Source organism: Porites lutea, chromosome 3, assembly GCF_958299795.1.
Source record: "Porites lutea chromosome 3, jaPorLute2.1, whole genome shotgun sequence".
NCBI lineage: Eukaryota > Metazoa > Cnidaria > Anthozoa > Scleractinia > Poritidae > Porites > Porites lutea.
Genome location: NC_133203.1, coordinates 45,146,935 through 45,160,706, shown reverse-complemented (window position 1 = coordinate 45,160,706; position 13,772 = coordinate 45,146,935). Strand labels below are relative to the sequence as shown.

The window sequence follows — 13,772 nt, the reverse complement described above, 5'->3', positions numbered from 1 at the left end:
GGGAGAGGCAAGAAAACAGAATGATTCTCTTTTTTTCTCGGGATGCCGCCCTCGTTTCTCTCGTCTCGCTGCTCGCGGCTCGACTCTCGCGCGCGTGCGCTCCCATCACTAAATCTGAAGAAAAAGAGAGACTGCTCGCAGTCTATCCCCCCAGCAGTATTTACCGCGCCAAGACTAGTGAGACCGAGCAAACGACTGAAAGAAATAGATCAAATAGACCAATTCCGTACTCGAAAAGCCGTCACTTTAAAAAAGCGAGGCCGTGTGCATGACCCCAATTGTGAAAATGAATTTCATTTGCTTGAGAATTAAAAAATCGTTTTCATATCAGAGACTTCGCACACTTAGTTTCGTTTTAAAACAGTGGCTTGGGACAACTTGGAATTTGCCCATACACGTAACGTAACGTAACAAGACTAACAATACCAACTGCATAGAGGCAAATCAGTTGGATATTTACAACCTTGGTTGAGGATTTGAACAAATCCAGCAAGCGGTTAGGGCGGGTATTGAACCCAGGGTCTTCGGATAGCAAGTCCAACGCCTTAACCGCTCTGCCACGCTGCCTTCTACCCTTGAATCCCCAATATCAGCACCCATATTTCAGTTCTCATCATATTTATCATCACCTGTACGTTTAAGCAGTGATACGTTAGGGAGCAATTAGATGCTGATCTACATCATAAAACGAGGAGCATTGACGAATAATTCTTTGTTAAAAAGCAATCTTAATTGACTGGGAACCTAACATTGTGATGGCTTATTTTTCTTTCAGGCGCCCAGCTGTGGTTTACATCGGTTCTATAGGTAACTATTGTTAAGATCAAGCTTGTTTTAACCTTCCTTCAACGGGATATACAGTGTATATATACCGGGGATCTTTCTGTTTCTTTTTGTTTTCTGTTTGCTGGATTATGACGGTCACACATCGGTCATTGTCGCTGCATGTCCAACCAGTTTCAAACCACACAAAATTATGCCAGGGATGATTTCCTGAAAAATAGCTTACCACGTTATGATCTAAACTGCAGTTCTCAGGTTCAACTTGCGAGCCCGGTTCCTCAAAAGATATCAGCTAAGTTTAACCCAGGGTAAAACCAGAAACTCATAAGGGGTTCTGGTAAAACCTAATTTTAAGCAAAGTTTTCTTGTCTAGAAAAACATAATTGGAGGTTTTGAAATATTGTCCAGGTTATTAAAGCAGGCAGCTCTTCTATTTGTGCTCTGTATTAAAGTAATTCAATTTTCTCTCATCACTTCACAGGCAGACCAGTCGAGAGAGTGGAACAGAAAGTTTATTTGGTTAAAGAACAAGCAAAGAGGTAAGCCTGCGTGTATCATCCTTTATATGTTTATTAAACTGTAGCAATGTATGTAAATTTATTAACGCGAGATTAATTGCGGTGTACTGTAGTTTTTTTTATCGTAAAACTCTGCTCTTCTTTCATGTTAGTCTATCCTGGCCCTTCTCATCTTATCTCTAAGCTACCAATAACGTTTTGCTGTGTATCGTTTTGTCCAATTCAGATGAATATTAACTCAGCATTTAACTGGCATTTTGGTGCTATGGGGAGAAAAGCGACTTTTGATTAGCATTGTGGGGAAACTGTCATATAATTGTTGTTGTTATACAGCTGGAAATTTCTTCCCAACAGCGTGCGCGTCTCATTGGTTACTTCGAGGTCACATTACATCTAACAGTTAAACTGTTTCCCGCCAAAATCTCTTAGTGGGTAACGTTGTAAAATCTATGACGTCAGAGGGTAACGTTGCACTTTTACCTGGGAACTTTGACCTTTACAGCGAGGTTTTATGAATTTCCAGCTATATAACATATCACTTAAATACTGGTTCCTGGGGAAACAGTTATTTTGTTTCCCTCGAATCTCAATGTCTCCGTCGGCTTATTAGGAAATAATAGTAACTGTTTCGCTCGGGACCAGTCATTTTAAAAGTGTTTATTGTTGTTTCCTCGACAGGAAGAAGTTGTTAGAGATACTGAATGCTGGCATTGATCCTCCGATCATGATATTTGTCAATCAAAAGAAGGTGAGAGTTGCTTGTCACCGCAGCCGATAGTTGAGATGGCGTGTAAAAAAAATAACCCACGGAAATTGAGCGGAGATCAGTGAGAGCGAGGGCGGAGCTCTCATGTACTGACTTCCTCCTTGGGGTTAGGTTGGACGAGATGGGCACGCGAGGAAGCAGGGAAGCCCTTGCGCGCCTTTCATGTACTCTCGTGCCTTACGTACCCTTTTCCCGTCTTCAATGGCTAGTCTTCGTTCGCCCCCTTACTGTCGTGTAATAAAAAATCTGTGGGACGTTAAAGAACCCACACACTCTTCGTAAAGAGTAGGGCACGTAGTGCCCGTTGTAGTGGTCTATCTCAGTTTCACACTCATGTATGGGGGCATCATCACTCATTCCTTAATTACTTGTAAACTGCACCTTAAGCAGTCTGGCAAAGTCCCCCAACCAGTGTTGTAAATTATCTCTGAAAAGCCCAGAGGGGAGTGGATAATATGATATTTACATTTTAAAATTTTACATTTACATTTACCTTAAAGCTATAATAGCACTATACCGTATAGCTTTTGCGCCGGCACGAAAACCATACCGGACACTAGGGCTTCTGTTCGCACATAACAACGGTGACATCGGAGCGGTTTCTGTAACGAAGCGAAGCTACGCCTCGCCGATCTCCAAAGTAAAGAGTCACTTATCGGATAAGTTTTCGTACTGTACCGGATACCTTCTCGCTTCGGCACGAAAAGCTGTCCGTTGTAGTATGAATACAGCCTGAGATTGGATTACGAATAGGAGGAGATTGAGTAGGAGCTTTCAAACCAAGTTCATGAGCTCCAGATAAACACTTTCCACAACAATCTCTTACGTCTCTCTACGTTTTGTTAGCAGCGGGAACAAGTGAGAGACCTGAGAACATAAATGGCTTGAAATTCCAATGTCGTACTCATAGTCGATGATCACACACTCCGAGTCAAATCTTAAGGTTGCTAATTATGAGACGAGATATCTGTAATAAAGTTTAGCTGATTAACTCTTTTTCCGTCTGTCTTAGGGAGCGGACGTGCTCGCCAAGTCCCTGGAAAAAATGGGCGTAAGTTATCGTTTGTTGGCGTTGGGCGTGGGTGAATTTATCTCTTTTCTCTTCGATGTAGGCTATGGTTTTGTTGTAATTTGTTTTACCAAACGAACTTTAGCCTACGAGCAAGCTCTCCATTGGGAGTGAGGAGAGGGGGGTGGCCGGGGTGTGGGGTCGCGAGAAGTCACGCGAGAGCAGCACGCTCGCGCCTTTGCGCGCCATACATGGAGAGTTTGCTAGCAGGCTAAACGTACTTGAGTGATGCAGTGACTGCTTGAACGCGATTGCGGATCACTAAGTTGTTTTTATATAAGGGTTTTTTGTACCAGGTAAAACGAGCAAATTCTGTTTTGGTCGTCAGTTTTGACTGACAGCGAATAAGGCGGATCGTGAACACTCGGGGCAAACGTTTTTCACTGTCATTCTTAAAGTGCCTGGTTTGCCCACTATTTGATTTCATCCACGATCGTTTTTATCCTTTTGTTTCTTCAGTTCCATACCTCCCGTTTTTTAATTTTCGTTCCCGAGAGCGGGCACATACATAACTTCCTGAGTTTTTTCTTACAGTTCCGTGCTACAACACTCCACGGTGGACGAAACCAAGAACAAAGGTGAGGTTTAGATGTAACCTCTTCTTGTTATTTCATCGTCATGGTTGTTAACTGTCTGTTTTGTAAATCTAGAGAGACACCGAGAGTATAGGAAACTAAGAAAACAAGGGCCTGAACAAGGGTATTGGACGGATGGAAGGATGTTTCAGTGAAATTCCCGACTGTTTTGTACACCAGTGTTGTCGTTTTTTACATGAAGTTATGATCGTCGCATTGGTAGTTGTAATTTAAGCAATTACAAATATGTATAAACCCGAAAAAAAAAATTCGGGACTTCATCGAACCCATGGCCTCTGCGTTAGCGCTGCAGTGCTCTACCATTTGAGCTATGAAGATCCATATATTGGGAGCAGGCCAATTTGTTGAGTTCACCTTCACCGGTGAAAGGAATGAAACATGAAAGACGATGTGAACTGCCGAAGTACAAATTTTATGGAGATATGATCGTCGAAGTGGTAGTTGCAATTTAGGCAATAACAAATAAACCCGAAAAAAAAAACCGTTTTTAGGTTAAACAGCTCTGTCAACGATAATCTTCGATCGGGCCCTTCTTTTTTTAGCAAGCACGACGAGCCCACTGTCGTTTGCTTGATTAAACCTTGCAAACATTTTTGCCATGCATCTCTACACTCAGTTTCATTAGTTCGTCAACTGAGTCGAACATACGCGGTTACGTAACATCTGCATCTTAATTCTGAACCTGTCATAAAGATTCATTTTGTTGGTTTTCTTTCAGAGAGTTTGCATTGTCGAGTCTTAAAGCTGGTGCTAAGGACATCCTTGTGGCCACTGATGTAGCCGGTCGTGGTATTGACATCAAGTAAGTTTCATGATAAACAGTTTGATTTCTTTGTTTTCTTGTTTTTGTTGGCTCCAGGCCTGAAGATGATTTTCTTAAACTCATTTTCAAACCCAACCTGGAGACCGGTTAATCGGAGAGAACCCTAGGAACGGGGTTGATGGTCAAACTTATGAAGTTTTTTTTTTCTTCACTAAATGTGTGTAAAGTAGCGCAAGTAAAATCTCTCAAAGTTGATTTCTTCATTTCTCTTCCAGGGATGTTTCACTTGTTCTTAACTATGACATGGCCAAGTCAATCGAAGGTAAGTGATGAGTTTAACATTGAAACCTTAAGCTTAAAGTAAAAGTAATTCATCGAGACGAACGGTGTTGATAATCGTATCTTACGATATACAAACTTTATTAAGTACGGAGTTAACCAGTATGTAATGCGTTTAATTTTGTCTCATTTCTTAATCCATGGATTGTACACTTTTGGTTTTATGTATTATATTATTGTAATTCTTTGACAATTTTGAACGATTATTTTGATGTTTCAGTCAAATTATGTCTATTCCGTGAGTGCTGGAATAGACCTTATTCACGATACGCGCCATCTCACGAGCGAAAGGATTTATGGGATAAAGGAAATATCGTGTGGTTTCTAAGGAGGCAAAAAACTTATTAAAAGCTGTCAATAAAAGAAATCGCAGCCGAGTTTGTTTATTCCCTCAGATGAGAAACCACGTGACATCCCATTCCATCAACCTTGCGCGCTTCCAAAGGTGGCGGGTATTATGAAGAAGGTCTATTGCCTAAATTTACAGAAGCCACCACATAGCCAGTGCCCTATGGCTGCTAATATGTCATTGTTTTCATTTTTTATCAGGCTACACTCATCGTATTGGTAGAACCGGTCGAGCAGGAAAAACCGGTGTTGCCATCACGTTTTTGACCCAGGAGGACTCAGCAGTGTTTTATGACCTCAAGCAGACATTATTAGCGAGTCCCGTAAGTACAATGCTTTCAATTTTACAGAGCGTCAAAAAACCCATTTTTCCACTCACTGAAAGTTGATTCGACTATAACTAACTGATTTATGTTCTTGCAAATCTTGTATTTTGTTTATGAATTTTATTGTTCATATCTGAGTCTGAATTGGGTTAAAATGTTGATTCTTGTTTGCCCAAAATTTAACATTTAATGTAAAATATTTTTGGTTAAAAGGGTTATAGTGTCTTAGGCGAAAATTGAGTTTTACAGGGCCAATGTAGTGCTCTAAATCTTTAACCAGGCGCTAGTTAAGTATCAGACTAATTTTCGTATTTACTATTATTTTATGTATAATCCAATGGATTCTTAGTCGTGCTATGGCGAATAACAAGCAAAAAACACTAACATGAACAGTTGTCAGCGGTTATGACATGGGGGAGGGGTACATTGTCTTTAGTAAATGGCTTATTTCTGTGTCGTTTATAGGTGAGCCACTGTCCGCCGGAGCTTGATAAACATCCTGATGCACAGCACAAACCTGGCACAGTGCTTACAAAGAAGAGAAAGGAAGAAACCATTTTTGTATAAACACCTAAATAAATCCAGTATTCGCAAGGCCGGAAGCCGCTTTTTATGGCTGTGAAAATAGTAAAACAATCAAGGGTATAAAGCTATGAAGAAAATAAACAAAATTTTGAAATATTTATCAGTAATATCTTTTAAAACCTTTTCAGAGCGTGAATGAGCAATTTATGCATTATTCTTTATTCCACATACATGCATACATGCTAGCATCGGAGCCTCCAACGTCTGACTGAAACAAAGAGTTTGGCTGGGCTGAATTTTAGACGTCTCAACAGTTATAAGGTTTTATAGAACTTGCTCCTGTTGATTTTCAAGCCATCTTTTTCTAGCCTGTTCCAGGCTCTTAGGGTGATGTTACAAGGAACGATTCGTGGCGACGATTTTTAGCGCAGCATTACAACATTGTTGCGACGTTGTTTCGAATAGTTGCAACATTGCAACGCAGTGTCGCGCTAAAAGTCGTCGTTGCGAATCGTCTCGCGTAACATCACCTTTAGATAGTAGTAGCCTGCGTACGTAGCAGGCGCTTGGAAGTAATGGGCGCAGGAAAGAACGGGGCGCGCGAGAGAGACACGCGAGGGGAGAGGGTGTCTCCCTTGCGCGCCCCGTTCTTTCCTGCGCCCATTACTTCCAAGCGCCTGACTGCTACGCAGGCTAAGGTAGTAGGGATGACGTAATCTCGCACCCAGATCTCTCGCGTAAGTGAAAAACACGCGAAAATATGAGCGCGTGATCTGGGAAATTGGGCGGTGGCGGAAAAAGGAAGCCCTTCCTCTCCCCAGTTTTCTCCCGTTTTTTAATTATTATTATTTTCTATTTTTTTATTGTCATTTTTTATTTTTATGTTCGCGCTTTCTCAATTTCGCGGAACCGACTATCTCGGAGCCAGGAACAGGCTTTCTTATTCTTTCTCTGTGGCCCCAGGGTGATGATAGTAAATTTAGTACTTGTACGGAAAATGTTTGGCCTCTCAAACAGACTTTGATAAAAATAACAAACCTCTTTCAGTGCACCAAAACTGCAATAGTATTTTGACTTACGTGGAAACACTGGTTAAAAATGGACTTCCGTTATTTTGTGGACATAGCGACAAGACTAAAATTATATACACCATAAGAAAAGAGAACTTTTTCATAGTCTGAAATTGAAATGAACATACACTGAGGAAAGAATGCATCTTGAAATCTAGCAGTTGGCAGAACTTGCCATGGGTGAGAATACTCATTAATAACAATTTTCAGGGCTTTTTTTGTCCTTATCTGTCGATAGCAGAAGTCTAAATTTGAGCAATATGCAACAACTTCCGGTCAAAAACACTTGCTTTGACGTTTCTAATGCCCTCGATTTTGCGAGTACAATAGTCAAAAAACATTCGCAAATTAAAGTAAATTGTCGCCGAAAACTGGAGTAGCTTTTATATATAGAATTACTCCTTCTTATCTACTATGCTGAGATGACGTACGCACAATCTTCATTTTCGAATGTCTCTTGGAATCCAGACAGAGGATCAAACGTTTCGTTGTAAGAAATATGCGCCATGGCTAATACCTATACAGTTTCCTGTGAGTAGCGGTTTCCCAATTGCTTTTTGGAATTCTTTTTTGCCTTAGTGAAAAGAACTCGCACCACAATCGCCAGAACCTTGTCACAACATTGTTTCTTAAAACTTATGTATCGGTCAAATCGAAGCTTCAACATGCCCCCCCCCCCGGGCAACCCCCCGGGCATTTGACTTTTTTGAAAATTATTGTTCTAATTCCCTCCTACCCGGGCCAAAATGCCGTTCAAATGCCCCACACTAGGGTCCATTCAGGAGATCAAATGCCCCCACCCTGGGGACATTTCACAGTCACAAAAATGACAGAAGAACGGCGGAAACGCCTTCAGTTGTCGAACAAAATCTTTATAAATATAACAAAAACTGAGAAACACTGTTAGCGTATTTACTACGAACAAAAGTCTCGTGCAAAGCGGCGGAAATCGCTGCTACAAGGTCACTGAATGCTCAGCTTTTCTTCGTCATGCAACATATATACAAAGCGTTCTATAAAAAAAGATTCCACCTATTGAGATTACTACATCATGACTATTTCACTGAAATGCATCATCGCTCACCTTATTAATTAACATACTTGCAGAAGGTCAAAGTAGTTGACCTGAGCTTTTTATTTTATTTTATTTTATGTTGTTGTATTGAATTGCCGGTATAGGTATTGTATTTCAATGCAAACACAACAATAAAAAGTACATTCATATTTAAAATTTAAATACTTCAAATACGGCACAAAGCTTGCTTAAGCCCTTTCCTCGTAACCAATTGGCCACAAAAGCACAATCTTTTCCACGAAAATCCTCTAACACCGCGTCCCCCATGATAGCTCTGCACGCCAAAGATTTTACATGAAATCGAGGGCACAGTTCAAATTCCCCACCCCTAAAGCATGGGGATCAAATTCCCCACCCCCTGGAAGAATCTGATCATCAAATTCCCTCCTCCCCGGGACGGCAAAGGTGTCAAATGCCCGGGGTATGCCCGGGGGGGGGGGGCATGTTGAAGCTTCGATTTGACCGAAACATTATAGCTAACAACAGCATGTGCAGGGCATTTTATGTCGAAGCTGGCGACACGTCATGAGTTTTTAAATCAGCTTTAAAACTTATGACTTACAAAATATTGCATATCATACGGCAATGATTGTGGTTAAAATTTTCAGTGTTTACTAATAGAAAGTACGTGCGGATCGTTTTCAACGTCTGGCGGGTGGAGCAAACAATGGCTCTGAAGTGGTGACTTTTGTGGTCTGTGATTCAATGTTCGGTAGAGTTGAAGGGTACATTGTAGCGTCGCTCTTTTTAGCCACACCTCGCTGACTCCCAGCAGTGCACTCACACCTGGAAACTAAGCAAACAAGATCAAGTCAGAGTCAATCAGCAAGAAGGAAACTGCTAACCGACTACCTCTAGCTGCTAATAGTGGTGTAGCAATCCAAAACTGAGTGGTTTGTGAGACAAAGATTTTCACAAAAGTTCTCCAGTACACACGGAGCGATTTGTCGCTGCGACGTGTCACCACAACATCATTTGCTACAAGTTGTCGCCTAGTGTGTACCGCGGCCTTAACGCATCGGAGTTGCAATCTGGAGAAAGTAGGCAAAACTCATTAGAATACGCCAAGGAACATACAATTTGCTGCGCAATTTAGACGTAAGACTCGTTCGATAACATCTTTTTACAAAATAACAAAAACACGCGTCCACCTCACGCTTCTCCATCCAACCACCTCCAAAAACCGGTTTGTACCAATTTGTCTAACCACCCTACTGGGAGGTCGCCATTTTCATTAGTTCTCCTCCCAGCATTCATGGGATGCCACCATTTTGAATGACTTGGTTCAAGCATCCTCGAAATACTACTCAGCGGTATTCACCAGACGGCTAGTCTGCTACACAGCCGTTATTAGTGTCGTCACGCAACGCTCCTCCCCACTAGTTAGTGGGGAGAAACGTTGCGTGACGACACTAATAACGGCTGTGTAGCAGACTACCAGACGGCCCTTCCAAAAAATGTTGCCTTTGAATTTTAACTGATATTTGCCTGAAGAAACAAAGCTACCGTAAAGTTCCGAAAATAAGCCCCTCCATTTATAAGCCCCTCCAAATATAAGCCCCCCAAAATCGTAACGCAAAAAACCCTCCTTTAAATGGCCCCTCCGAATATAAGCCCCCCGGGGGGCTTGTACTTGGAATTTGCCCTCGAATACAAATTAAAACAAAGCAAAAATGGTAAATTTCCTTTCCACTACAAGCTAGCTCAGTTAATTTCTGAAACGCAAATTTCCCTCCGTACATAAGCCCCTCCGAATATAGGCCCCTCCAGAAATAAGCCCCTCAAAAAGCGCCTTTGAAAAATATAACCCCGGGGCTTATAACTATCTTTAAATAGAAAAAGAAACTCATGCTTTGTTTTGCTTACTTTTTTCTTCCAACTCCATGACTATGGCAGTCAGCATTTTCATCTGATCTTTAAGAGCGGTTAAATCTGCAGGCTGAAAATACAAAAAGACCTTTTTGTTACCACGAGTCATGTCTACCAAAAAAATGCTTTTTGTAGGCTCTCTGTGAATAGCAAATTGAAATGATGTTAAATGTCGCTATTTCAGAAAGAAAAATGTGCAATACAGAACAATCACAATCAGGAACGTAGCCAGCCTATAGACCTGTAGGCCCAGGCTTACAAATTTTCGGTTTGATTAGTCCACTGTTTGTAGTAAATTATGCGTTGTTGGGGTGAGCTAAAGAGCTTAAGAACTCAAAGTGTTGGTGAGGTCAGTGCGCACTAGTCATGCGTGCAGTTTTCAGGATATGTGGAAATGTAGCCAGCCCTACAACTCTGGAGTCGAAAAGCTGGCTACGGGCCTGCTTGTACTCTTTTTTAAAAGCGAGTATCAGGCTTTAGAGCGAAAGAGCGGATGGGCATGCACTACTTCCTCCATATCAGTCTAAACTTTCTAAAATTTCACTAACAACGCTGCGCAAAAAAAAATAAAAAGGAAACATTTAGTCGATTTACAGCAATATTTGTAAATGGGAGAGGGCTCGATCATTTTCCACCTGGGAAAGCATTTTACCGTTCCAAAATCATGAGCTTAGGATTTTGGAGGCTTACTCTAACTCCACGGAATAACTCTAAGAATAGCCGTCACCCTATCGTTTGTTTCTGGATGACCAAGTAAATTTACGTGTAGGCCTTTCAGTAATTTAAAACTAATATCGTCCTTTTAAAACTCACCGAGGCTCCGATAGCTGGGCGGCCAGGTTCTCCCGCTGGACCCGGAAGTCCAGGGGATCCTCGTGGTCCTTGTATTGATTCTCCAAGTTCCCCCTTTAATCCCGGAGGTCCCATGGGTCCTGGAGATCCAGGTGGTCCCGGGTCTCCGGTCACTACTGTTGTGGTACCCGGCTCACCGGGATCTCCTTTCTCCCCTTTCTGGACACTTGAACCACGTGATTGCCCTGAAAGTAACAAAAACAAAACAGTTAATTTACATTCGCTTTCCTATGCTAAAGTGCATACTAGGAATGTTAATGCGTTTTTAAGTTTCATTGATATCCTACCCACCTTCGACTCCGTTTAAGCCTGGAGGCCCCGGATCTCCGGTTTCTCCTCGTCTTCCCGGGGGCCCGGGGGGTCCGGGTGGCCCGCGAATTCCTCGTGGACCTCTTGAGATTTCGCTGTCCCGAACTATCGCCTCGGCAGGAGCTTTTTGACTTTTCTTTAAAAAGTAAACAGAAAATGGGCAAGCTGCTTTAACCTTTAACCATAGGGCCAGTAAGTTAAATAAATTCCAAGGCGTTCATTGCATGCATGCTAGAAGTAGAAGGTGGAGTCTAAAATTTGAAACGGTAAAACAACCACTACAAATCAAAGAGTTCAGTTGCTGGTTCTCTACAAATCGGAATCAACTAATAAATAAACAAGTAAAAATCAAAGCAACAAGCTATTTCTAACGGAACATCGAAAAAATGAAACTATTTTCAAATGAGCTCAAAGACATAGCAGCCTCTTAACAAGAAGAGCTACTTCAGTTGGTCTTCATCGTGGAACATATGCTGAACTTCAGTCTAAACGCGGGTTACCTGCCAGTTACCTGGCTCGTCTGTTACGCGGCGAGCAAGCTCTCCGAGAAGTCAAGCGTACGAAATGACACGCGAGAGCGACGCCGGGGCACTTTATCATTTTGTTAGTTTTATTCATGTTTCCCCTTGAAATTCGATCTTCATACCAGTTACTAACCTGTTCCAAGGCTTTTAACCTGGCTTCCAGCAAAAGAAACTTGGTGCAATTAAAACAGGCTGTTGAAACAGAAACACTCCAGTTGATGGCTTGATGTAAATGAAAGTCATGATAAAAATCTTAGTTGGAACTGACTTTGATAGAATAGCACCCACCTTGACTGCAATCTTTTCCTGTGAAGCCGGGACAACAGTCTTTGACCGACGTAATCACTGTTCTCACCTCTATTTTATACTGCGGACGATAGGTTACCCTGAAAATAAAGTCGAAACTCTTATAAGCGACGCTATAAACGAGAAGATTTAGCGGTAGCTCACGAGAGAATAGATCCACAGGGGTTTTTTCCGAGTACAGCCTGCGTAGCTGGTGGCATTGTTATGCGCGGGGTATGTTCTTTATCCTCAGGGTATTTTCTTCGCGAAGGATTTTCGGTGACTTGCTCCCAAACTTCCGAGTAGAGGAGTGGTATCAACATATTAAATTTGGCAAGAAAATTTATTGCATGCAATTTACAAAATACACAGTTCCATGTTGTCACTAGCAGTTCTTTCTATACGTATACTATGAAAATCGTAGTGCATACAGCAAAATCTAAGATTTTAGACCATGCTTTAACTGAGGTTAAAAACGATGGAAAGTTATAGAACTGATGCTCCAAAAAGTTGTTACGGTCGTTTACGGGAGGTGATCGTCAACGGGAGGTTTCAGCTGTAGCCGGACTTTGTAGTGCGTTGGGAAATTGGTCGTACATGGAGTTCAAAGATGGACTCGAAACCACTACTATTGCCAACAAAAACAAACGCAAATGATATAACAGAGGCACCAAAAGCTGCGGGAAGACAAAAAATTACAAGCACGGGAAAACTGGCTAATTTAGCGTGAGAAACTGTGCAAACTGTGTTGTCAAGGGCGGGAAATAATGCAGCTAGTGTCACGGGCCATAACATGCAATCAAGTGTTAACCAAATGTCTTCTACTTGTCTTCTTCGGGGAAGCCCGTTCCAGGCGTTCAGATTTCGGGAACGGCGCGAAGAGATGTGAGCAGGGAGCAGCGACCCGCTCTTTGACTTTGTGCCACACCCCACTATCTGAACGGGACAGGTTGTTTTGGCAGTCACTTGGCCCGAGTCACGCAACGCTTCCAGTCCACACGCCATACGTGACTTCGGCCCGAGAGTAGCTGGAGGCGGGAAAATCAAGGGCCATAAAATGTAACCAAGTATCAAACCAGTGTCAAACGTCATGGAACGTGCAACCAAGTCTTAGGCGCAGGAAACAGTGGCGAAAACAAACAAATAAATAAACATTCACTTCTTTTTCAAAAAAAAAAGTTAGCATGTAGAACTTGATTTCAACTAATGCCGTAAAATTCCGAAAGTAAGCCCCTCCATGTATAAGCCCCTCCAAATATAAGCCCCCAAAACTCGTAAAGCAAAAAACCCTCCGTTAAACCGCCCCTCCAAATATAAGCCCCCCAGGGGCTTGTCCTTGGAAATTGCCCTCAAATACAAAGTAAAACAAAGCAAAAACAGTAATCCTTCCAACTGTAAGGCTAGCCCGATCGATTTTCAAACGCAATTTTCCCTCCATAGATAAGCCCCTCCAACGACAAGCCCCTCAAAAAGGGCCTTTGAAAAATATAAGCCCAGGGGCTTATTTTCGGAATTTCACGGTAAATTATTTGAGCGTACGTTTTTTGCGTTTGTTCATGGTCTAACTCAGTTATAATTGTAACACACCTGTGACCAGTACAAACTTTTTGCTGAGATTGTGTTCCACAATAGTACTTGAACTGGTGGGTTACTCTTTTCATGTGCGCTACGTTACAAGTCACTTGCTTGGGCTTCTGGTAAAAGCAGTACTGTCCGCCAGTGGCCGAGGTGGCCTGAGATGGTGCCTGGGTACTA

General features: G+C 42.1%; 2 protein-coding genes across 6 annotated transcripts in view; one reads left to right on the top strand and one right to left on the bottom strand.

Annotated features, from left to right (window-relative positions):
- Nucleotides 1-6,189, top strand: part of LOC140931239 (probable ATP-dependent RNA helicase DDX23) — a 29,340-nt gene extending 23,151 nt beyond the window's left edge. For 4 of the 5 annotated variants that reach the window (XM_073381005.1, XM_073381002.1, XM_073381003.1 and 1 more), the window contains 9 exons: nucleotides 776-807; nucleotides 1,265-1,322; nucleotides 1,980-2,049; nucleotides 3,080-3,118; nucleotides 3,671-3,714; nucleotides 4,451-4,534; nucleotides 4,771-4,817; nucleotides 5,384-5,505; nucleotides 5,974-6,189. In XM_073381005.1, the coding sequence (XP_073237106.1) occupies nucleotides 776-807; nucleotides 1,265-1,322; nucleotides 1,980-2,049; nucleotides 3,080-3,118; nucleotides 3,671-3,714; nucleotides 4,451-4,534; nucleotides 4,771-4,817; nucleotides 5,384-5,505; nucleotides 5,974-6,075 (598 nt within the window). In that variant the 3' untranslated portion in view covers nucleotides 6,076-6,189. The remainder of the gene's footprint in view (nucleotides 1-775; nucleotides 808-1,264; nucleotides 1,323-1,979; nucleotides 2,050-3,079; nucleotides 3,119-3,670; nucleotides 3,715-4,450; nucleotides 4,535-4,770; nucleotides 4,818-5,383; nucleotides 5,506-5,973) is intronic. The other variant, XM_073381004.1, reaches the window with a different exon arrangement.
- A 2,458-nt stretch (nucleotides 6,190-8,647) lies between these two features.
- Nucleotides 8,648-13,772, bottom strand: part of LOC140929803 (uncharacterized) — a 9,306-nt gene continuing 4,181 nt past the window's right edge. The window contains exons 2-8 of the mRNA XM_073379505.1: nucleotides 13,605-13,772; nucleotides 12,021-12,118; nucleotides 11,866-11,924; nucleotides 11,191-11,344; nucleotides 10,861-11,084; nucleotides 10,045-10,117; nucleotides 8,648-8,971 (exon numbers count right to left, since the gene is read on the bottom strand). The exon at nucleotides 13,605-13,772 is cut by the window's right edge and continues 111 nt beyond it. Coding sequence (XP_073235606.1) covers nucleotides 8,820-8,971; nucleotides 10,045-10,117; nucleotides 10,861-11,084; nucleotides 11,191-11,344; nucleotides 11,866-11,924; nucleotides 12,021-12,118; nucleotides 13,605-13,772 — 928 coding nt within the window. The 3' untranslated portion in view covers nucleotides 8,648-8,819. The remainder of the gene's footprint in view (nucleotides 8,972-10,044; nucleotides 10,118-10,860; nucleotides 11,085-11,190; nucleotides 11,345-11,865; nucleotides 11,925-12,020; nucleotides 12,119-13,604) is intronic.